Source organism: Sceloporus occidentalis, unplaced genomic scaffold, assembly GCF_023333645.1.
Source record: "Sceloporus occidentalis isolate IW3139 unplaced genomic scaffold, rSceOcc1.0.p SCAF_11, whole genome shotgun sequence".
In the NCBI taxonomy this organism is placed as follows: Eukaryota; Metazoa; Chordata; class Lepidosauria; order Squamata; family Phrynosomatidae; genus Sceloporus; species Sceloporus occidentalis.
Window position 1 is genome coordinate 3,558,744 of NW_028316991.1, and position 24,921 is coordinate 3,583,664.

Below are 24,921 nucleotides of genomic sequence, written 5' to 3' on the forward strand. Positions count from 1 at the left end.
ACAAGTACATTAACACCTCAATCATAAATCATTACTGTATCCTTTGTATTGATGTAAACAGCCATTTTTAAACTATAATCTTCCTTTTGCCTTTTCTAATATTGGACCACAATATACAATCCCCAGTTGCCCAATTCTTTACAAGAACTTGGTCTTATGATTATCAGAGCAGCTGCTTAGACAAAGCCATACAATCCATAGCCAACAGTCTGCAGACTTCCATTTTTCCGCGAATATTTTGAACAAGAGTGTGCGCGATCGATCGGAATACCAGTTAAAATAAAACAGCTCTACGAATGCTTACCTTAGAAGTAATCCACTTGATAATCATCAATGCTATTGACCAGATTAATGCAATTCCCATCGAGTCACACAACAAACTAAATCATAATAGAAGGACTATCTTCTCCTGCCCCCCTGTAACGCGGGCAACAGCAAAAGCTTTTTGGGCATGTAAGCAACGAGTAATCTGGGACATTAAACAGAAGGGTTCTGAGTTTAATCAGCTGCACTAACGTTACAGTCACCTGATTACCATGAAAGCGCCTGCATCAAAATGTACTGCCCCGCGTACCTCGCTGATAAGCGAGAGACCACAAACAGAACGTGAGGATTCCTAGAACTCTGGAACGCTCTACTAAAAGCACTTTATATGAACTTACTGGCAGCAGCAATAATAATTAATTAGCCCAGAAAAAACTTAAAGTTGCCCAAGCAGCTCCCTTCCTGTTACGAGACAGAGGCATGGAGGAGTCTGGAGAACGGCGGATTCACAAGGTACGCTCACCGAAGTAAACGTAATCCCAGGAAGGAAAACCCGTCTCAGCCATAGCCCAATTATCCCTCCCTAGAGAAAGAGCCAATGTCCACATAAATTTCAAGTCACACGGAGAGCCCCTTACCTTCCAACTACTTGACTGGCTCTAAAACGGGGAGGACTGAGAATACACCAAAAAAAACGACAAGAGCAAACAAAACCATTAGAGTTTGCCACTATATCGTGCGTGTACACACACTAATTTAATATATATATATATATATATATATATATATATATATATATATATATATCATGCGTAACCCATGGCGTACGTCTCAACAATCACCCGTGACTTCTCCAGTGTGCAGGCCGACAATGTTGGCGTGCCTAGTATTAAAGGCTGCAGAAACATTTCTGGGCTTCTAAAATCCTTCCTAGGGCCATTAATAAATTAAGACATTAAAGGCAAAATGAATTATATTTTTACATGACAGTAATAATTTCAACACAGTACTTAATGGTATTGGTTTGTCAGTTCTAGTTGTCATACCTTTTGCATGTATGTACTGTAAGAAGCGCTGCGTAAGTCGTTGGCGCTTCATACATAAAAGACAAATACACTTGCAAAGAAAGGTATCTTTTCTCTAGTTTAACTGTCTTAACATGAATGTAAAGATCAGTTGGTTTATAGGAGGTTCCAATGTTAAGCCAGAGGAAAGTCAAAAGCCTGATCTTATTTTAGAACAGTTCTTCATCAGCTGGGCCGCTCACACTCTTTAGCCTTTTTTTTTTAAGCACAATAACAAGGTGTTTAAGGTAGAACCCCCACCACATATAGCTGTAAGGAATAAGTGAATGAGATGTGGGGATAAACGCCAACGTTATCCATTTAAGGCTTTTTGCGACAAATCAAACACTCATCTACCCATGATCTATTTGAGAAGCTAGTTCTTGGGACTTTTTTTTCCTCCTCTCCAATCAGCACAGTCAATAAACATTATTTATCACGCGAGTTATATTCAGCGACACCCTTCACATTTACAGCTGCTGTGATGAATTTTGTTACCTGATGCTCTGAATTTTGTGAAGACATTTTTCCAATGTATCTGCTATGGTGTCTCTCTATGGCGTAATTATAACGCAGGGGAACATTTTTAATGCTTTTTTTTTTATTAAGTGTATTTTAGCGTAACGTCATGGTTTTACGTACCAGAGTTACTGGTGCCGGTAAATTTGACTTGACTGTTCAGAGACATCTGGTGGTCAGACAGGCCCAGAAGGGAATACATAAGGAACACAACCATGAAGCCCAGGGTGCAGCAGAGACGGAACTCAGCAGGCACATGAGAAAGCAGAGTTCCCATTTAAGTATAATGACCACATGGTTCCTAACCTATAAAACATGCAGCATGCCAATGATATTGCCATAGCCCTTTCTTTAACCGCTTTTAATATGGTTTCAGAAGAAAAAAAACATACTTAAATGCAAGACATTAAGAAAAAAAAAAAAAAAAAAAAAAAAAAAAAAAAAAAAAAAAATCGGTAACTTGCCCTGATTTGTTCTATTTGTTGCCCAGAAAATGGGTGGTTGCAGAAAAAGATATGTTCCGCATTATCCCTATAATAATGAGTTAATTGGGGTAATGGGAGAGGGATATGCAAGTATTTCTTGCACACTATCAGACAGGAGTGTACATTGTGCAGAGATCCTTATCCGGGAATCATTAATGCTAATTAGAAGGCTAATTAAAATAAGCTGATTAATAAGTAAATATTACTAAAACACATATAGGAAAGTTTCTGATCGCATTTGTTATAATATACTGTATCAGAAAAGTTTCACTTTCTGCTTTGCGTTTTGTTATTACATATTACATCTACACTCAGCCAGCCAGTTAAGAAAAGAGGAGAGAGTCTGATACTGTAAGAAACTGGGTCGCATGAGGTCAGAAATAGAACCGAAAATTTTAGACAAAGTGGGTGACTAAAAAGAAACATGCCCTCCAGCCCAAGGTGCAGTCCATCCCTACTCCTTATGGGAGGTGGCGGCGTCAAAATGTGGCTAACCCAACCCAAAGGCAGAGCAAAGCCCAAAATATTAATTAAATGGAGCAAGTAGGAGAGGAAAACCAGACACCACTCCTCTCACCCAGATACCAGGGGGGTCAACCTCCTAGGACTACTCAGTCTTTCCATGAGGTGGAAAATATTTAAACAGTTGTTAATCATCATCCTTATAATCAATACATTTCCCAGATGGGAAAGCTAATTTTACACTAATTATATCACAATCTCCTGGTGATGCTAGTGCCTCTCGGACCAACACAGCACTACTTCTCTATAAATACTAGGGCTGCAACTAACGATTATTTTCATAATCGATTAGTTGGCCGATTATTTTTTCGATTAATCGGATGAAAAAAATTAATGTACTTTTTTCATTTATTTAAAATAATTTAATAAACAAATGATGTTAAATACAAACGCAGAATAAAAAAAAAAACTGATAAAATGCATTTCTTGTCTTTATTTCCCAACCAGCCCCCCCAATTTATGCACATTTGAGCTCAGACATGCCACGCTGCCTCCCAGACATGCCACGCTGCCTCCCAGACATGCCACGCTGCCTCCCAGACATGCCACGCTGCCTCCCACATATGCCACGCTGCCTCCCACATATGCCACGCTGCCTCCCACATATGCCACTCCACGCTGCCTCCCACATATACCACTCCACGCTGCCTCCCACATATGCCACGCTGCCTCCCACATATGCCACTCCACACTGCCTCCCACATATACCACTCCACCCCCACATATGCCACTGTGCCTGATATGCCTTATACCCCCTGATACACCACTCCATCCTCCCCAGACATGCCACACTGCCCTCCCCACATATGCCTTATATACCCTATATGCCTTATACCCCCAGATATGTCACTCCATCCTCCCCAGATATCTCATAGTCCCCTCAGAGTCACAGACCTGTTCACAGCACACTGACACCATACTTTTATAAGTACTAGGTTAATCTTCACTGCCCCCAGGATTTAGATTGCCCTTAGTTTGGCCCCCCTTTACCTCTAACTGCACCTTAAGTTAACTTTATTAAATTAATTAAATTAACCCTCAGTCCTCATCATTAAATTAACACTAAACACCCCATTAACCATAACTACACCTAAATTAACTCTAAATACCCCATCAACCACAACTACCCTAAATTAACCCTAAACACCCCATTAACCATAACTACACCTAAATTAACTCTAAATACCCCATCAACCACAACTACCCTAAATTAACCCTAAACACCCCATTAACCACAGCATCCCCTAAATTAACCCTAAAGACCCCCCATCAACCACAACAGCCCCTAAATTAACCCTAAACACCCCATTAACCACAACTGCCTCAAATTAACCCCAAACACCCCATTAACCACAGCTGCTCCTATATTAACCCTAAACACCCCATTAACCATAGCTGCCCCTAAATTAACCCTAAACACCCCATTAACCATAGCTGCCCCTAAACACCCCATTAACCATAACTGCCCCTAAATTAACCCCCACCTCCCCTAACTTTCAGCAGCCCAAATATTAATGTTATACTTACAGTTAGATGAGTGTCACAGCCATGTGGTTCTGGCCTTCTGGGAGAAGGAAGGGGGCGGGGCCAGTTGTCACAGTGATTACAGGAAGGGGCTGGTAAGTAGGAGCTGCTGCTGTGAGTCACTGAAACGGTTTATATAATGAGGGGTATTTTTCAGAGCGTTTGCTCTGAAAAACCCTCATTTTATAATCGATAAAAATCGATTCAACTAATCGATAATGAAATTCGTTGGCAACGATTTTCATTATAGATTAGTTGTTGCAGCCCTAATAAATACACAACCCCCCCAAAAAAAAACACTAAAAACATTTAATATGTGCATCTTTGGAATGGTGCCCAGGTGTCACACCAATCGTATTTATGCCTATCCAATTATTCAGCCATAAAGTACTACGTCCATCTGCTTTGTTGTTCTCCGCTACATACATATTACAGAAGCTGTATTTTTCTGTGCCAAACGCACGTGCACCCAATCAAGCAGGGTCAACGAAAAGCAAGAAACTCGTGCTGAATTCATTAACACACAAGTTACCTCCTAGTTATGCCTGAAAATGGCCTCTTATTACCCTGTAGTTATTATAAGCCTTTATGGACAAGAGATTTACTTCTTAGTTCCAGCAGTAATCTACATCTAGGACAAGATCTCGAAGGTTTAATATTCTTCTTCTGATTAAAAAAGGTATCGCAAGTGTCCAAAGACAACCGGAAGTATCAACCAAAAGGCACAGATACATACATATTACTACGGCGGTGCACATCAGGAAGCAAACTGTATGGGGAAACGTCCCAGCGCTCCAATTTAATCGTACAGATAAAGCGAGTACTCCAGAATTAGGTTAAACATTGGCCTCTCATTCATCCAACCATAAATTTTGACCCATTTGATTTTGAAGAGTCTGGACGGCAAGTAAATGATTCACAGCTTCAAACCGTAATAATAATAATAATAATAATAATAATAATAACCAGAAGAAAAAGGCATAGAACTTTGTTGTAAGATTGCAGTTGGTTTTAGTGGGTCGGGTCATCACAGCTACCGTCTTTGGATCTGATGATGAGTGGAATTTAGAAGGCATAAGAAGTTTGAGACTCTACATATCATGCTATCAGCATCCACAATGTGCAGCAAGTTCATCTCTTCCTCCCCGATCAAGTAGGAAGCTTTGAAATATTAACTTGCTGTTCAGACTTCTCCCTTTGGAGAAATTAGTTTGCAAGGTTTACCCTAAAGCTCTGGGGTAAACTAATATGATGCGATCTGTCTTGACCTTTATTATATAACTGTGTTCAGTGACACACTAGCACATTACAATGTTTGTTCACAGCAATGAAACTGGGCAATAGTAACACCTTATTCTTTACCCTGTCCAACCTAAGGATATGTATTATTCACAATATTACAGGTTCTACATTTTGTGTTTTAGAAAACAACTTGAAAAGTCATGGTATTGGAGTATGTCTCTTCAGATTAGATGGATGATCCGCAAAGGAAAATAAAACTGAAGGATTGGGAGGACACAGTAAATAGTGTCTTTTGTACAATGAAAATTATATTATTATTATAGTATAATATATAGAATGAGATACAAATCAGTATGCAGCTGAAAGTATACCCATTGAGATCCTTCTAAAATGTCACAAATGTTAGGAGCAAGGACCTAGTAGCCATGATATTACCCAGCTGCTGGGTTCTATTTAAAGCTATTCTGTTATAGACCATAGTGCCTCTCAATCTACATAGAAAAACTCCATTAAGACCTCTGGAAATGCATTTGTTGAACCCCCTCCTAATCTACACAATATATGCAAAGGGTCCTTCTAATAGACATTATGATCTAGAAGGCCGCAACTATGTCTATAAGAGTCCAGAGTGGGGTACAACACACCCTAAGAGCCTTTTATTCAAGTGCGAAATATTCAAGGACACACAAAAAAAAAAACAACATAAGATAGAAAGTGTCCTGGAATATACTATACCAGGGCTTGACAAATTTGTTGTGAATCTAGGCGCCAGCTAAAAAAGTTAGGAGCCAGGATTTTTTTTTAAACTAACAGTTGGTTAGGAGCGATCTGATCATCATCAGCCCGCTTACTAAACTCACAGCGTTTGACCTGGAAGCACCCTGGACTTTCAGGTCAGTGCTGTTATTTGGTTTTTTTTTTTATTATTTCTTTTGATATATTATATATATATATATATATATATATATATATATATATATATATATATATATATATATATTTATTTTTTTTTTATTTATTTATTTTTTGAACACTTTCAATGCTGATGTTCCATTGGAGCACAGCAATGACTGATATTTAGTCCCTACAAGCTTGTGGGGACAAATGTTAACCCCTGCAATGCCACGAATGTGTTATACACAATTGTGGAATAGAAGGGGTTAACGCTGCCCTGTCGCTCTCATGGAGTGATCAGGCAGTAGGGGGGTGTTGTGTCAGGTCCCCACACTCATGTGGAGACCGAAGAACCCTCTCCCCCTGTCCCTAAAGCTGCCTCTGGCAGCTGGGACGCAATTGCTGGTCTATAGACCAGCCATTGCAGGTAGAATCTCTCTGATGACTGCTGTAGGCTGGCTTCCAGGCAGACCACCAGCAGCAGAGCCCCGTACAAAACGGGAATTAACCCCTAAAATGCCGCGATCGGGGCACTGAAGGGGTTAACGCTGCCCTGTCGCTCTCATGGAACGATCAGGCAGCAGGGGGTGTTGTGTCACACTTGTGTGGGGACCCAATCAACACTGAACCCCCTTTCCTGAAGCTGCCTGTGGCAGCTGATAACACGATTGCTGGTTTTGCAGCAACCGCGGTTTCAGCCTACAGGATCACTCCGTGGGAGGGATCTCAGGCTCGGGGGCGGGCTCCGAGTGGCTGTGCTGTCTGCCCAGACTCCTGGGCAGACAGCAACAGCATTTTTTTGTGGATGTAAGAGGCTGACAAATTCCTAGGCGCCAGGACAAAATTCTGAGTCGCCATGGCGACCTGGGATTTGTCGAGCCCTGTACTATACTAATAATAATTTTTTTATTTTTTTTAAAAACAAGGAACTATGATGGCACAATCTACATGCAGTACTTGTGAATCACCATGAGGGGAGCCATTTCACTTTAGATGTTAAACAGTTTTAAAGACTGTTGCTGTTAGTGCTATTTTATATTCGCTTGCTTCCGAGATTCATTTCTAAATTGAAGTAGACGGCCTAAACACCAAGCCTTTAGAACATTAGCTTCATTGACTCTTATAACCTAACCCCTGACTATTATAATTGCTTATTTTTATAGCGCCAACACTTTATGCAGCGCTTCATACAACACATACTCAGTTCACAGACAAAGACAAATCGATGCATTAGGTAAACGCAAGCATTCTCCCTAGATTATATATAAATTATAGCGGTTTCATTTGTTTTAAAGCTGGCTGAGAATCACAGGAGAGGCAATTAAGCAGACCAAGTAAACATTCCTCATATTCCAATTCTCTCATTCCCATTATTCATTCGTAGCCCGTCTGTCAACTCAGTGCTGCCTTCTTTTTCTTTATTGCACTTGTATAAACGCGTAAATACAGAAACTACACACACTGGGCGTACAGCTTGGCAAAAAAAGATACAGAGGAAGGTTTTCACAACACAGAGCCAAACAAACCCTTCCTTCCCAAATATTTAATGTGCCTTTCAAACAATACCTAAGGTCTTCTTTTGTTCCTGACCATCGACGTAACCTTGGACAACCTTCAAGTAATCAGTCTACGGCAAGTCTTTGCAGACTTTTATTTGAAGAGGCATGTCTGCCAAAAAATTGGAACACAGATGGAAAAGACTTGCCAGGAAAACCAGCGAGGAGCTAGATAACAGTAGATAGAATTATTATTATTATTATTATTATCTTTTATTTATATAGCGCCAACAGTTTACGCAGCGCTTAATACAATACATAAATTCAAGGGATATGACAAGACAAGAATTGACAGACTAAGACAAACCGATACATTTGGTGGAGAGAGCCCTGCTCGCAAGCTAATCTAGAATCTATTTATTTTACGTTAATTGAAAGAAAGCTATGACCTAGAGTAAAAAAGGCAGAGAGGCCAAGGTACATATTGCGCAATGCAGTCATTTAACCAGGCAATCGAAACCAAGAGAGAAACTTCCTTACAGGAACCTGGTGACTTCATGGTAATGTAATTCAACCAAATAAACTCAAAAGGAGTTATTCGTTTAAAAAAGGGGTTGTTACTTTATGCAAGTCGCAGGCTACAGCTACATTTTCCCCTTAAATGTGTTAAAATAAATGTTAGCATTCAAATAAAGGGACAGTAAAGTATTATATATAATACAACATTTTTAGAAACAGGAATGCTGTTTCTAAAGCCGTTTTAAAAGTAAAAGTATTTTCAGCAATTTAGATGAAAGCGCCTCTTCTTGTGACATGCAGAAATCAGGAAAAACTCGACGTTAAAAAAAGTCGGCTTGTAAATTATTCAAGCATAAAATCTTTTAATGATGCAATATGAGTATTTAACTATTTTCATGTAACAGCTGTACTACTGTCTGCAAAACAGCATTTTATGTGTTTTTGCATGGCTGAAAAATATCATGTAACTGCAATGCCAGGCAGATAACAAAACTTTGTCTACAGCAGAACATACCTATATACATGAAAGCAAAAAAAAAAAAACAATTATAAAAGGAAATTCCAATGAAAAGTGCCATTTTAGACAGCGATTACTGCCTCTCAACAGCAACATTGTTAACTTCCCCAAAATAAGGTGGTGTGTAGAATGTATTTTTTAAATTATATCTATATATAATTTATTTATTTATTTATTTTTTTTAGTTACCTTGAAGTACCCATCTGAGTTATCTATATACATTATATATATATGAAAAAATAAAGGCAACCAATTACAATCTTTCACACAAGCCATGAGTCTACTGATGAGTCTGGATTACTGGGTAGGAATTCTTTGAACTGGATTTAAAGAGGGATGCTAACGTGGACGGTCCATCAAGACCAAGGAGAGGTCACAAAGAAAATGAATGGATCCATTAAAACATTGCAGTCTGGTTACCCCAAAGACTGCAGAAGTAGTTTGGACTGGCACATCCACGAGCAGGTGGTAAGCTCAGTGCTGACATTGAATGTTACATCAAGGCTGAACGTTTCTCCTGCAGTAAAATGTTTTGGAGTTGTTGGTGAAAGTCAAATGGAAAGCAGTTTTAATCATCAGTGAGCCATCCAGGAACCACAAGTCATGCTGCAAACCTGCTGAATTTCAGAGAGGATATGAGAAAAATAGATCCGAGAGTCATCTAAACGGAGCCGGTAGCTGAAGCCAAACTATTTTATTTTTACGTCAGACTACCAACAGCTATATGTTTAACTCTAAAGGGTGGAAAAGCAGCAGGAAGGCATTCTATTGTTTTGGGGAAAAGCACATGCATTGAGAACCGGGACTGCCGAGCTTCAGTTCTCATTCAAGCATTTATTACAAAGAAAGCCACGCACTGCTCCAGGCACACAGTTATCTGCAATGCCTCTTTATACAGCAACAGGCACGCCGCCCGCGTGAATACACAACACGTGTAATCCCCCTTCGAGGAGGAGAAGCCCCCCGATCTCCCTGCGATGAACACGACAGGAAAGAACACTCCTCGCATCTACCAAAAGGTCAGGATTGCTGCCGTTTGCACATTTTCACTTATATAACCATCTCCTTGTGCTCATTACACAATATCAGAATGTATTACGCCAACAGCAACATTTAAAAGGGGACACACCAGCCATCACACGCACTTTAACACGTATATGGCGGCTGAGTGGGCCCTATTAAAGGTGAAGTTCCATGGAAAAACATAGCAGTATACAGTAATGAAGACTAAATCCTGGCTGTATCTGGTTTTGTTCCAATCGTCTTTCTTGGTCTACAGACCTGGAGGATGCTGCTGTTGTCATGTGACTTTCCCTGCTCGGACACCACACAGAGTTATTTCTTTATGGCAATGCAAATGAAGTCCATTCCTCAATGGGAGTTTCATTAGTCAGAGTATCTGTATGGGTGAGCCATTCTATTGTTTTTCATATATAAAATAAAAATGGTGGGAGTTTCATCTTACATTGCATGCACTCCCCATTGGTGGAGGAAGTCAATAAGCTCCAACTCCGTTGGTGCTCTGGGGAGAGATGGGTTTGTCTAGTAGCAGCCAATCAGTGGACCAGAACGTCAGACCATGGTAACTGCCTCACTGCAGCTTCTCTGAAAGGCAAGCGATTATTCTTGTTTCCAGGCTGAGCAATTCTTTGTAGATCATGGGACACATGGGACATAGATCATTGTTCATCATGGGACACAGAAGAGTCACTTTAATGCTCAAAGAGGATATGGTGTATAAAAGGTATATACATCTTGCCAATGAGTTATATGGTTTTTCAAGGAAAAAAAATACTTCTACACATTAACAGTGTGCGGGTATTCACTATAATCAGCGTTGATCAGTAGCCAGAAACGCAACAAAGTCAATGTGAAAACCAAGGACACCTCCTCATAGTAGCTCGGTTCAGACTAGTGGGAATACGCAGAGAACTTATGCTCCAAGAGGTCCCCCCTCTGTGTATTTCCTACGTTATTTCTGGAGCAGCACTAAGTCAGTGGTGTGTTCTGGAAAAGGCAGAATTGGCTTAGGGCAGCAGCCCCGCAAACCAGAAGTCCTCCATGCGCATTACAAGAAAGATCTCTTTCCCTAACAGCCCATATACACTATGGACACAATAATCATTTAGCTTTCAAGCTCTAGCAGCCAACGATCCTTAAATGTTGTAAAACGTTTTCTCTGTGCAGAGCCACAGAGCCGCTGGATAAACAAAATAAGTAAAAATTGACTGATCCTTAGTAAGAGAAATAAAGTAAATAGCAAACTGGTTTGTGAGTGCTATAGTCTGGCAGTAAAAAACTAAGACTCGGGAACCCAATAGACGCAATTATTGTACATCAGATTTATAAGACGGCATCAGTCCACAAAGGAAAATAGAGCTTAAAAAAAAAATTAGCACAAAAACAGCACACTTAAGATAAGCCTAAAATGCTGTCTATATCATCACTAACATGAACATATTTTCTTCTGCTATGAAAAAAAGTTTCAAACACAATGAAAAACTCAAAATCTAAGCTCATAAAAACAGCAGTCGGTTCACCTTTTATTTCAGGTAGGAGACAATGAATTCTGTAGCTATAAGCCAGATCCTCCACCTATTGTACTTGAATAAAAGAATACAAACGTAATTGTGAAATTTGCATTGACGCATTATGTATTCATCATTTAACAGTAGATTTTCACAGATATCGTGCCAAAATCACCATTACTGCAGTAAATACGCTTGTTAGGTCTAAATATTTAAAAAAAGAAACACAACACCTCGACACTTTATAGAACAGCCCCTGATACACAAGAAAACAACCCGACGCTGTCCTTGTTGCCAGGCTAACAATTAAAACAAAGTAAAGTTGCGCAATAAGCCGACATTCTAGTTATGCCACATCGTGCCACACATCTCGGCTCCCGAAAAATAATTCCAGCGTTCGTTAACAGTTTCCCTTTAAGGCGAGTCAAAACGGCGATTAAACCGAAGCCAGGATGACTCAATATGTTAGTGTGTTGAGGCTATTAAAAAAATAAAAATGAATGTGAGCTGCAGCTTTAAACATTGCAAATGCATAAAAGGATTTTTGGAATGACGCATTATATACGATAAGCCTCCCATGGCTGTACTATTGCATTAGGAGAGCAGCTGGTCGGTTTATTATCCAGCTTAACGCCATCCGCTGTACAATAAAGGATAACAAAAAATATGTCCCAAATAAAAATATTATATATAATTTTCTAAGCGATACGATATAATTGTCTATAGCGGTGGTCAGTTAAATGCTCTCAATCCCATTTCGTATTAGACATTGTAACCTCTACGGATATCTATAGATATATATTATATATTTTACACACATAACAGCATGTGTTTATATACTGCCAGCCATGTTGGCGGGAGCAGTCCTGATAAACTATTAGATGTAATTTCTTTGGTTAATAAAATCGATTAAAGTTAGATGATCGCCCTAGAGGACTGCATTGGGAGGTGGGTCCCGCCAAAAAACTTGCGGGCCGTCTTGCTGGTGCTGCGGGTGGGAGCGGGCGGTCAGGGACTGTACCTGCGGGTCCCGGTAATCCTGCGCAGTCCCGCAAAGCTGCCTTCTCGTTGCTCCCTTACAGGGTCTCCTATCTTGCTCCGCCCAGGAACAAAACTGAGTCACGTGATGTGACGTCACTTCCCGTGACTCCGCCTCGTTCCTGGGCGGAGTAAGAGAAGAGATACTATGAGGGAGCAGCGAGAAGGCAGCCTTGCGGGACCGCGTGGGATTGGCCACAAACGTGGCGGGAGCGGAACACCCACATTGCGGGAGCGAGCAAAAAATCAGCGGGAGCGGGATTAAAAAAGATGCCCCGCGCAGGGCTCTAGATCGCACTATCCATTTATTCATGCATATAGGTGCTTTGACACCTTAGCCCTATGAGGGGAGGGGGTGTTACAGGTTACCTAGGATTATATAGTTATATCAGGGATCTATCGGCATCTGCCCCTCTAAAGCTTCTCCAGCCAAGACATTTATAAAATGTAAATCCAGGTATGGTTATTGGGAATAATGCATCGGGTAGGAGCGCACACAAGGTTTTCGCCCATGGATGTAGAAAAGAGCAATTATATTTGACTCTACTTTATAAGCCACTCAGGGCCGTTCCATCAACAGACACCGAAGATCTCATTTTAGTTACAATATAAAAGTCAGTTATTGGCAGCAAGTAAACATCCGGATCACATGGACTGCGCTAACCTGAAATAATCTCTCCTGTCTGGACACGCAATGAAACCAACTCAAAAACATGCTGATGATCAGCACTGAATGCACTTTGTGCCAAATACGAACGCTGGATGTCTTTTTACTGCGCGGCTAAATTATAATAAAAACAAATCGTTACAGAAATCAAATAATCACAGCCATGGAAGTGGGTTTAGAAGGGTAGTAAACAATGCAAGCAGAAAAATAAGGGTAGGAATAAGACTCGGGCCGCGCTCGATCACAGACAGCTTTGTTCTTTTACAGAAACGTATTGGCGGCAGATAAACATTCATCCCTCCATTGATCCTACTGGACAGGCTTATGTCCACCCCATGCATATTTAAAATCCCTCATCTCTACCATTTCTGCTCAGAGGCTGCTCTACTTATCCACCACTCCCTCAGCTTCGTAAAACTTCCTTTCATTACATCACGTTCCTTTCTCTCACCTCCGAGATAAAAATCCACTTCATTCATATAACTATAACTTCATAACTGAAAACTTTTTCAATAGTATTTTGGCATTACTTTATTATACATTGACACGCATGAATAAAATATTTAGAGGCGGAATAATGTCGTGTGCTTGTCTGGAGACTGAAGCCGAGAATTTACACTTAAAACTGGAGGCTCTCAGATGATGTTTCTGAACGTGCACGGATCTGACATTGTGACATCACAGGTGCCCTTCCACACGCCAAACCTTCACCCTCCATTAGTAACTTTTTATATAAAATTTATATTTTATTTCCTTTAAAACATAAAAATGAATACGTACATGATCTATTGTGGATTCCAAGCAACATGATTACATAGTAACATAGTAACATAGTTCATAAGGTTGAAAAAAGACCAAAGTCCATCAAGTTCAACCTATATACATATTGTGTCCCTACTGTGTTGATCCAGAGGAAGGCAAAAAACCCTTATGAAGCAGATGCCAATTGCCCCATACCAGGGGGAAAATTCCTTCCCGACTCCAAATATGGCAATCAGAATAAATCCCTGGATCAACGTTCTGTCCCTATTAATCTAATATCCATAACTTGTAATATTATTGCTTTCAAGAAACACGTCCAGGCTCCTTTTGAACTCTTTTATTGAGTTTACCATCACCACTTCCTCTGGCAGAGAGTTCCATAATCTCACCGCTCTTACTGTAAAGAACCCCCGTCTGTGCTGGTGTAGAAACCTTCTTTCCTCCAGCCGTAGAGGATGTCCCCTTGTTATAGATACAGTCCTGGGTATAAATAGGTCCTGGGAGTGATCTCTGTACTGTCCCCTTATATATTTATACATAGTTATTAAGTCCCCCCTAAGCCGTCTTTTTTCCAAACTAAATAACCCCAATTCTGATAATCTTTCTGGGTACTGTAGTCCTCCCATTCCCCTTATTACTCTGGTTGCCCGTCTTTGAACCCTCTCCAGCTCCACTATATCTTTCTTGTACACTGGTGCCCAGTACTGTACACAGTATTCCATGTGTGGTCTGACTAGTGACTTGTACAGGGGTAGAATTATTTCCTTGTCGTGGGCATCTATGCCCCTTTTGATGCACCCCATGATTTTATTTGCCTTAGCAGCAGCTGCCTGACACTGGTCGCTACAGGTAAATTTACTGTTAACTAAAACTCCTAAGTCCTTTTCCATGTCAGTCGTCCCCAGTGTTTTCCCATTTAATACATATTCCCAGCCTGGATTTTTCTTCCCCATGTGCATAACCTTACATTTATCTGTGTTGAACCTCATCTGCCACATCCCAGCCCAAGCCTCCAACCTATGCAGATCCATTTGTAATCGTGCGCTGTCCTCTATTGTGTTAACCACGTTACAGAGCTTAGTATCGTCTGCAAAGATTGATACTTTACTATGCAATCCCTCTACAAGGTCATTAATAAATATATTAAAAAGAATAGGACCCAAAACTGACCCCTGTGGTACCCCACTAGCAACAGTCACCCACTCAGAGTATGTACCATTAATAACCACCCTCTGTTTCCTATCACTGAGCCAGTTACTTACCCACATACACACATTCTCCCCCAGCCCAAGCATTCTCATTTTATGTACGAGCCTTTTATGTGGCACCGTATCAAATGCTTTGGAAAAATCAAGATATACGACATCCAGCGATTCACCCCGATCCAGTCTTGAGCTCACCTCCTCATAAAAGCTGGGCAGAAAGAAAGAAAACAAGGGAAATGCATTCCAAAGCAGCAGGTGCACCAGAGGGGCAAATAGCATACGATTCTTGGCCAAACGTCTATTTCTGCTTCTATGGTATGCTATGTCATTTAACCAAAACAATATTACCCCGACATGCAAAGGGGTAAAAGGCCCAAAGTCCAGTTATTCACTTTTATACCATAAAAGGCATATGATGTAAAACACTGATAATTGTGCAGTTTAGAGGACTAGATTCCTATTGTGCGGATGACATCATCACTTAACGTGGTGCCCATTACAGACGGCCCTTCACTTCTAGCTATGTTACGCTAGCTCTAAAATGTGCTTTTTCATTCTTTGAAAAGAAATACAGATCTTTCCATAAAGGGGGTAGTAGGACATACACACAACCTCAAAAGGAAACTTTTCAGATTAAAAAAATAGATTTTTATTGGATGAAAAAATAGGTTTAAAAAAAAAAATAATAAAATAAATAAACATTGCAGTGCGTGTCTTTAACACAGCTCTAGGTTTCCCAAATTATTATGTATTGAGGCAGCTGCATATTAGCCATACGTATGTGTTCTAGTTCTGTTACTGGACCCCCATCGGCGACAATAGAATGGCTCAGTCTTAGCCTCCCACCTGAACCCTCTGACTAAAGAAATTCCAATGAGGAATGGGCACCATAGCATAAAGCAGGACTAACCGCAATGGAAGAAGATTAGATTAAGTCTCCAGTAATCTATGCAAAACGCAGCATGCCATACCCTGAGTGATCAGGCCAGGCAGGTGTATGCCTTCCCAACAAACAACTGATCCAACAAAAGTAACGAAGCCACACTGACATGTTTTTGAACACTATTAACATCTCATAGGCCAATCCCCTATAACAGGGGCGTCCAACATGCGGCCCACGGGACCTCAAGGTGCGGCCCGCGTGAGATCGGCAGCCAGGATCACTTGAGCCCTGCCTCCTCTGTGGGGAGAACGAGGGAGGCCGCGCCCCCTGCTGAAGTCTGATCGGCATTGAGAGAGCTGTAGTGCAGGTAAGGGGGTGAGGGAGTGTGTTTGAATGAGTATGCCTGATTGAGGGAATGAATGAATTTGTGTGTGTGTGATAGCATGGATGTGTAAATGCTGGCACCTAGGCATGATGGGACTGTGATTGCTGTTAGCAGATTGCTGTTAGTTGTTAGCAATCACACTCCTATCATGCCAAGTCAGCCAGTATATGCTGAAACCTGGCTAGCTGTCCCCCTTGTGTATTGATGCTGCCAGCAGTATGGGGTCTGCACTTACAGCCACCCTGTACCAGCATGTACTGGCTGACTTGGGATGATATGAGTGTGATTGCTAACAACTAACAGCAATCTGCTAACAGCAATCACAGTCCCATCATGCCTAGGTGCCAGCATTTACTGGTTGCCTGGGTATAAAAAGAGTGTGTTTGCTGTTAGCAATCACACTCCTATCATTCCAAGTCATATTGCTGATTTTTTTTGTCCAATTGTGGTGTGTTACTTTTAATAAAAGCGTGGTTACACACTAAAATTGGACAAAAAATACAATGCCCAGCCAACCAGTACATGCTGGAATCTGGGTATGCCTGAGATTGCTGTTAATCAGAATATATAATTTTTTGTACAATTTTGGTGTGTAACTTACTTTTATTAAAAGTGTGTGGGGGGTCATTTTCAGTTTCGGCTAAGTGAACCCTGAATTTTCGGTTTTGGTCCAGAATTTTCATTTTAGTGCATCGCTAAAATAAATAGAACTATTTTATTTTTACTTATACAGAATCCTGCATTTGTAGGCCCAGAAATCCCAGAAATCAGTGAGAGGAAAAGTAAAGGTTTTGTGTCATTTACTTTATTTTAATCTGCATATCTTATTAAAGGCCATATTTTCTCTCAGTGAAAAATGAGCGCGGCCCGCGCACGTATACAATTCTGATGAAGTGGCCCACTGCAGAAAAAAAACTTGGACGCCCCTGCCCCATAACAATATATCTCAGCTAAAAGAATTCCTCAAGTAGACACAAAATACCCACGTCCAGATTATACATAGCTCTGTGAATACACAGCTTTTAAAGGAGTAGCATGCCTCACTGTGACCACCTGTTTATATATTTACTATGATGTCACAAACATGCGGGCATTCATTTACTTATAGAGTCAGTATAACAGACACACAGAATTCACTTACAAACATTAGCCGTAGAGACACCCGAGTATACATTCATAACAGGGCATGGCACACACATATGACATCATATGCGTGCGTACGATTCGTGGGCCCTTTACACGTTTGTCTTCTTCTTTGCAGACATGTGGACCGATTCTGCAGAATCCCCTCCATATTCTACCCCCCCCACGCTTCTTAGCGTACAAGCGTGTTTGGCCAAACACATCTCCCCCTCACTGAAAGGGCATGTCATGGTGACTGCCATGAGATCCGAGGGGATTTAACAAGCCACACGTGCATGCAGAAAGTGTTCCCACATGTCAGACCGGACCACGGAGGGGGCAGTGCACTGGGCATGCGCAGCACTGCCAACGATGCTGCCTTCCAGGCTTTGCCCCAGCCTAGAAGTTGGAGGTCTGGTATACAGTCTTGTCGATGGTGCCGTGTCCCTTAAGTGCTGCTTTTAAAGCAAAATGGAAATAAGAAAGAAAACTCTACAGTACTCTAAAACATAACTATGTGTCGATTTTTCTGACTGCCTTTTAGCTTTGATCTTATAAAAACGCGGGGGGGGGGGGTCGGCAAATCTGGTTTGGATCTAGGAGACAGACAAAAAAAAAATAAAAAAAAAATATTTCTTCAATGTTTTTATTTTCATGTATTCCCCCCTAGTCTGTAGTTAAAGGATGTTTATTAAGGCAATATGACAGAAAACACACTTTCTTCAGTGCTGCACCACTTCGTACAGTTAACCCCTTCATGACAAGAGGCATTTTACACCATAAAGACTCAAGCTTGCATGGTTAACTATTATCCTTAACCACTACACCATACAGCAACAGACACACGCCAACACCTTACAGTCACTAACACCTTACCTGTACGAAATATCCAACATACATGTACTGGCCAATTCTATACATATATAAAAATACACACTATGCGCACACATACACATAATGACTACAGACATACTGACTCTGGCACTATACATTCACACACACACACACACACACACACACACACACACACACACTGACTCCAGCAGTATACATTATAGGGATGCACCGAAATGGAAATTCTGGACCGAAACCGAAATATTGTTATTGCATTTTTGTCCAATTTTGGTGTGTTAACCGTTTTTATTAGAATACACAAAAAAAAAAAAAAAAAAAAAAAAGAACCTGGGCATGATAGGAGTGTGATTACAGGCCCCCTATCCCATTCACACTCATATACTCATTCATTTACACCCTCCCCCACCCCATTACCTGTACTGCAGATCTCACTCGCAGACTACCGCAGGGGCCCTGCTGCTTCCTCTCGAACTTCTATGGGCACGCCCCCAGAGGATGAGAAGGAACGGAACAGAGTCATGTGACGTGCATTCACGTGAATCTGCTGGGTTACTGCATTTCCTGGCCGAGATGCTGCTCGCACACTGTGGGCCAACGCGCAGGTAAGCAGCCCAGCCCGATATATCAGTGCATCCCTAGACTATACATGGATGTCTGTCTTCTGCCATTGTGAATCAGGCACCCTATTTCCTGCAGGGTGCAGTAAGGCACCCCACAGGGTCACGTAATGTCCACGCGTAGGGTGCCAGATTCACAATGCCAGCCCTGGCCAGGAAGCGGTTTCTAGTCGTCATGGCGACCTGGTGAAGGGCTTGAAAACCCTAGGCTATAAACTTATAGATACCATACGAGCTAAATTCAGGACATTTTGATCAAAGTATAAACTAGATTAGCAGAGTACAGGTTAGCCTACAGTATGTCCTGGTGTCAAAGACATATGCTGATTTTTATTATTTATTTGAGAATTTGTATTTGATGAGCAGTCTCCAAAGTACGCGGGACAGCTGAATCAACCGCTCACTCTTCTGTACATTGTATAACGTTATATAAGGTTCTATGTGAAATCACACTTGCAATAGTAATAAAAAACAGTCTAAATATACAACAGAGCTCCAAACATTATCTCAGATAATTCCAAAGGTCACGGTAAAACTTTACGACAAAGCATGGCCTTCCCTCCAAGCCATGCTGTGGGAGGGAATACCGTCGGCTGCTATTTTCAGGCGACTGTTGCGGTTTCAGAGACCTTTCATACAATCCGTATTACAATCTGCCCACTTCATGGCAACTGTAACTAAACGGTTAAACGGTCCGTCTCAGTTGCTTGGATCGCCGGCAGCCAGAAAGCTCAATTGCAGAAAGATAACGGGTAAGCCCTTGAAATTTTAGCAATGGGCTCGAGGAGTCCCGACTATCCCTTTAAAGCAGCGGAAATTGGCACAGATTACAGGGTGTGGGAAGCAACAAACTGAAAAGGCAAAAGCACAAAACGGATTAATAGTTCACGTGCAGAGAGAAGATAAGGTGGATTTAGGAAATATTAGAAATGTCAACAAACCAAGAGAACATTAATGTGTCTACAGGAGAAGTCATTTGGAATTGTGGAGCCATTCAAGAATTCTATCATCTGTATGTGCAAAAAGACAGGCGGAACAATATCGGGGGCCCCATGTAAGCTCTGTTTATGGCCCCTTTTTCATCTGTGTATGCACGTGGTGTAACCGGCTTTGCCTCAGATCTAATCATCGTGCATGTTTGAATCAGCACTCCTTTAAGTCCATCAAGGTCAACCCTTCTACTTATCCTTCCTGCTTTTGATCCAAAAGAAGGCCAAAAAAAAAAATTTTTCTGATTCCTTCTTGACTCTAAAAGGCAATCAGGTTTCTGCTTGGATCAAGTAGCTCTAAATATTAATGCTTATTCGATCATTTATAGTCCCGTATGTTGTGCTTTTCTAAAATATTCAGAAACTTTTTGAAGTAGACAGAAGTTGACAGTTTTTACTAAATTGATCCAGATATGAACACAAACACTTTTTTATGTAAGTTATCAACAGCAAATACATTTGCTATATGTTTGCAACAAGCAGCCCCGGGGCCGCTCTCAGCAGTGTGCCCATTTTTTAGTGTATATATGATGTCATAAACTATACAGTCTTATTGCCTCATAATTTAAGTACACAATACTTCCATAATGTCCTTTTCTAGCATTTATTTTTGTAAATATAAATCTAAAACTATTTTACAAAAAACAGGATAGTAAAGATTTTCCAGTGTCAGCAGAGCTGGTTAACAAAAAAATATTCCTCAAACTGTAGAAAAAACAATATCCATAATAGCCCAAAAGAAAATGTTTTTTAGTGGATACCTTTTACTCTGTCAACATAGAAAATGATGTTAAAAAGGCCCCCCCTGAGCCAAAATATTCAGTTTAATGCATAGGATAGCTGCATGGTCCCCTTTACATTTTTCATAGGGTCCAAGAGATGTCTGGCTGGCAGTAGTTTTTGGGACCCATGTAAGTGTACACAGCAAAGTAATTCCAACAGGACCCCTTTCCTGACTAGAAGCAGCCAATCACTGGCAAGAATCATTGGACCACAGAGCACGACATCTAATTTAAACATGGGCTAATATTTTTAGTTTTTGAAGAATGCAAATTAAAGTGCTGACTGGGTATTGAAATACGTATTCTTCCTTAGTGGTGCCATCAGGGACAATAGACTGTTCCGTCAAGTTACTTAAGCGGTCAGTACGCCAGAGGTCTCTTCTTTAGATAAGTTTCCTTTCTATACATGTACACTAACTATAGCTTGGGGGTCTCTGCAGCTTCTAAACTTCATGAGGATATTCACAGTGATATCCCCAATTTTCTTCTAGTGTAACAATGCAGGATCAGTTGTAGTATCATCTAAGTGAAATATATATATTATACACACAAACACATATCAATTTTACACACAGTACTTTTAAGCAAGTATGAAAAATTCTGTAGAGTGAGAATGCTTTCAGAAACAGACATATTCAATTTTATAATTTTATAAGTGAACTGAATCAATACTTGGTGTGGGCAACCTTTGTCTTCAAAACAGCATCTATATATTGTTGTTTTTTTGGGTTTTTTTTTTTTTTTTTTTTTTATGTACACAGTTTAAGGAACATCTTGGAGAACTAACTACAGTTGTTCTGTGGATTAAGCAGCCTCAGTTGCTTATCTCCCCACGTAATCCCAGACAGACCCAATAATGTTGAGATCAGGGCTCTGTGGCGGCCATTCCAAGGACTTCCAGGGTCTCCTTGTTCATCCTTACGCCGGAGATAGTTCTTAATGAATTTGGCTGTAAGTTTGGGGACGTTGTCATGCTGCAGAATACACTTGGGGCCAATCAGATGCCTCCCTGATGGTATTGCATGATGGATAAATATCTGCCTGTATTTGTCAGCATTCAGAATTTTGACCAAATCCCCAATTGCATTTGCAGAAATGCAGCTCGAAACTTGCAAGGAACCTCCACATTGCTTCACTGTTGCCACCAAACACTCATTCCCCTCTCCAGTCCGTTGGCGAACAAATTGCCTTCTGTTATAACCAAATTTTTCAAATTTTGACTTGTCAGTCTAGAGCACCTGCTGCCATTTTTCGGCACCCCAGTTCCTTTGTTTTCATGAATACTCGAGACGCTAGGTATGACTGCAAGCCTTCCATGAAGACCGTTGCTGACCAGGCTTCTCCAGACAGTAGATAGGTGTACCTGGATCCCAGTGTTTTCTGTCAATGTGAGCTAACAGCACTGCTGCAGATCTTCCGATTGCAAAGGGAGGTAAGCATGATGCGTCTTCATCTGTTGTACTGATTTTTTTCGGCCAAACACTTCATCAACGGTCCTCTACATTGCCTGAATCTTCAATGGAGCTTGGGCAGAACATCTGAAACTGTTGCCTACCTTAAAATTTCTGCTTGGGAGAAACCTCGCTGATGCAGTATAGCTACCCTGTGTTTTGTTGCTGTGCTCAGTCTTGCCATGGTGTAGGACTTTTTACAAACTATCATCGCAACCTCACCTTGTTATTGAGTTTGGCTGTTCATCTCCTACACAGCTCTTTCTGTTTCAGTAAATGATTGATTGCGTTCCAAGCTACATATTAAAATTGATGATCATTAGCACCTGTTAGGAAAAATTGTTTGTTCATACACCTAACTACATGCCTACAAAATCATGCAAGTGTACCTTGATGCAGTTTTGCAGGCAAACGGTGATCACATTAAATATTGATTTGACTTTTCTTTTGTTAACTCACTTTGTATTTTGTTAAATGACAAAAAAACTATTAACATGTCTTTTATTTTTTTTTTAAGTTTTTACTTTACAGTATTTTTTCACACCTGCCTAAAACAGATTCCACAAAAATTACCTACATTTCTATCTGTATGGAAATAGCGGTAGGTTTTCCGCTCACTTCCACTGGTCCAATTCCAATCTGCCCCTGTATAAGAATATCTGCCGATGCGATAAATCCCTTTAAGTATTTAAATGTTTCTAACAAAGTAACAGGGGGAAATTTATTTCAAACTAGAGAGTGAGAGTTTATATGTGATGTATAGAAGTTTTCTTCACCACTAAGAAGGTGGTGAAGTGGTAGAGGTTAATAAAGTAAGGAAATCACATAAAGCTATCACAAATCTAAGACAAGACAAAGGACTGATTAAAACCCCCAGTCTTACTACAGGAAAAATGGACAGACTAGACGAGTTCAATGGTTCTTATCTGCCATCGAATTATATGATTCTATGTTTACAGCCTGTGACAGTTCCGATTGCTAGGTGCATAACCAGGTCACCTAAAGAACCGGCCATGTTCCGGTTATATTCGTGGTCATCAGTCAGATTCAGTTGACCTACGGCAACACAGGGTCATCCGGAATCCTTTATCTGACAACACGTTATAAGTCGAACAAAATCTCAAAGTGTTTATATGACTTAATAAAGCGGAGCCAGAATTCTAACCATATCTTTGCCCAGCCAGGGCTGACAGGATGATCAAGGCTTTTGGTACGGACATGCTGGTGACATTAGCTACATTTTATTTTAGATTTCTCAACTAATTGATACGTTTTACTGGGCCAACATATAAAAACATGTTCAAAAGACACTCGAGCCATCAGTTAAAATGCTTAAGATAGCTACATGGTCCCTTTAAATTTACATGTATTTCTTAACTTTTTCCCCATGCATGGCCATAACAGACCAGATTGAAAATAGTAATTTCCCCAATAAGTGGGTCTTATTATTGCCAAGTTTGATACATAACAATTGCTGGGTCTACAAGATATTCATTCGACAATTCATGACGAAATCATATCTCCCCCCCCCATTTACATGTTAAACACATAGGGACAAATCATATTAGACCGAAACCAAGATGATCGCATGCCGTTGCTTTGGGCAACCTTAAGTAAACAAATAATAAACTTTCACAATATCATAATTTTAGGGGATTTTTTTTTTTTTCTCGTAAAGCTGTATTTTCATTTCCAAAATATCATACGTAAAAGCTGCCTGTTTGAAATGCTAACGCTAAACCCAACTAGTATTAAGTTTGTGTTTACTATTAAAATATCAAAAAGGCATTTAAATAATTCATATTTTATGATAATTTATCAGTCGCTCTGGAAGGCAGAGGCAGGCCGGTTAATGACATTATTCATCTCCCAGTTGAGCAAATTAATTAAAAAATATTAAAGATTGTGACATGGTACGCTACTTATTAAGTCCCATTGTACAGCACTGCGGAATATGATGGCGCTATTTAAACCAATAAATATTGAAATTATTAAAATTTCAGCCAAAAACCGATGCTTTCCACAGCACTGTGCTGAATACACCCCCATCCAGCAGCACTGAACATGCATAAAGAAGACAATGCCCCCTCCTCACCCCTTACCTGAGACAGATGCCTGGGATTGGGGCATCCAAAGAGAGCAGAACTGGAGCTGAAACTGATGGCACCTCTGCGGCTCAGAACATGCTTGGGTACCGGCCTGTCCAAGGGCAGCACCGGCAGCTGGTAACATACTTCCATTGAACACTGCCTCAGGGGGGCAACCCACCGATAACCGCAAAGAGGAGACGGCCAGGAGGCAAAAGATCTGCAAAGCGTGGCCGCACTAACGCGCACCTGTGCATCAATAAAGGACGGGCGTTTAAAGGGTTAAAAACAAAAAAGCGGCAATCAGGATGTAATCCAGAGACAAATGGTATTCCCGTCCAATAAAGGAAGCATTTCTAGCGCATCATCCGCCGATTGTGTGTCTGATTTCTTTTTCCTGGCCGAGAAAACCCTATAGATGAGTATATACAGAGACATGCACTCAGGTGAGGGTGCCAGGCGCCCCGCATTGAGCGGGACAGTCCTGCGATCTCCCCATAAACC

General features: G+C 40.8%; 1 protein-coding gene across 1 annotated transcript in view; it reads right to left on the reverse strand.

Annotated features, from left to right (window-relative positions):
* The window catches only part of LOC149305444 (high affinity 3',5'-cyclic-AMP phosphodiesterase 7A-like), a 48,121-nt gene extending 23,551 nt beyond the window's left edge, over positions 1–24,570 (reverse strand). Inside the window, exon 1 of the mRNA XM_089477511.1 lies at positions 24,433–24,570. Coding sequence (XP_089333637.1) covers positions 24,433–24,570 — 138 coding nt within the window. The remainder of the gene's footprint in view (positions 1–24,432) is intronic.
* Positions 24,571–24,921: the final 351 nt, after the last annotated feature.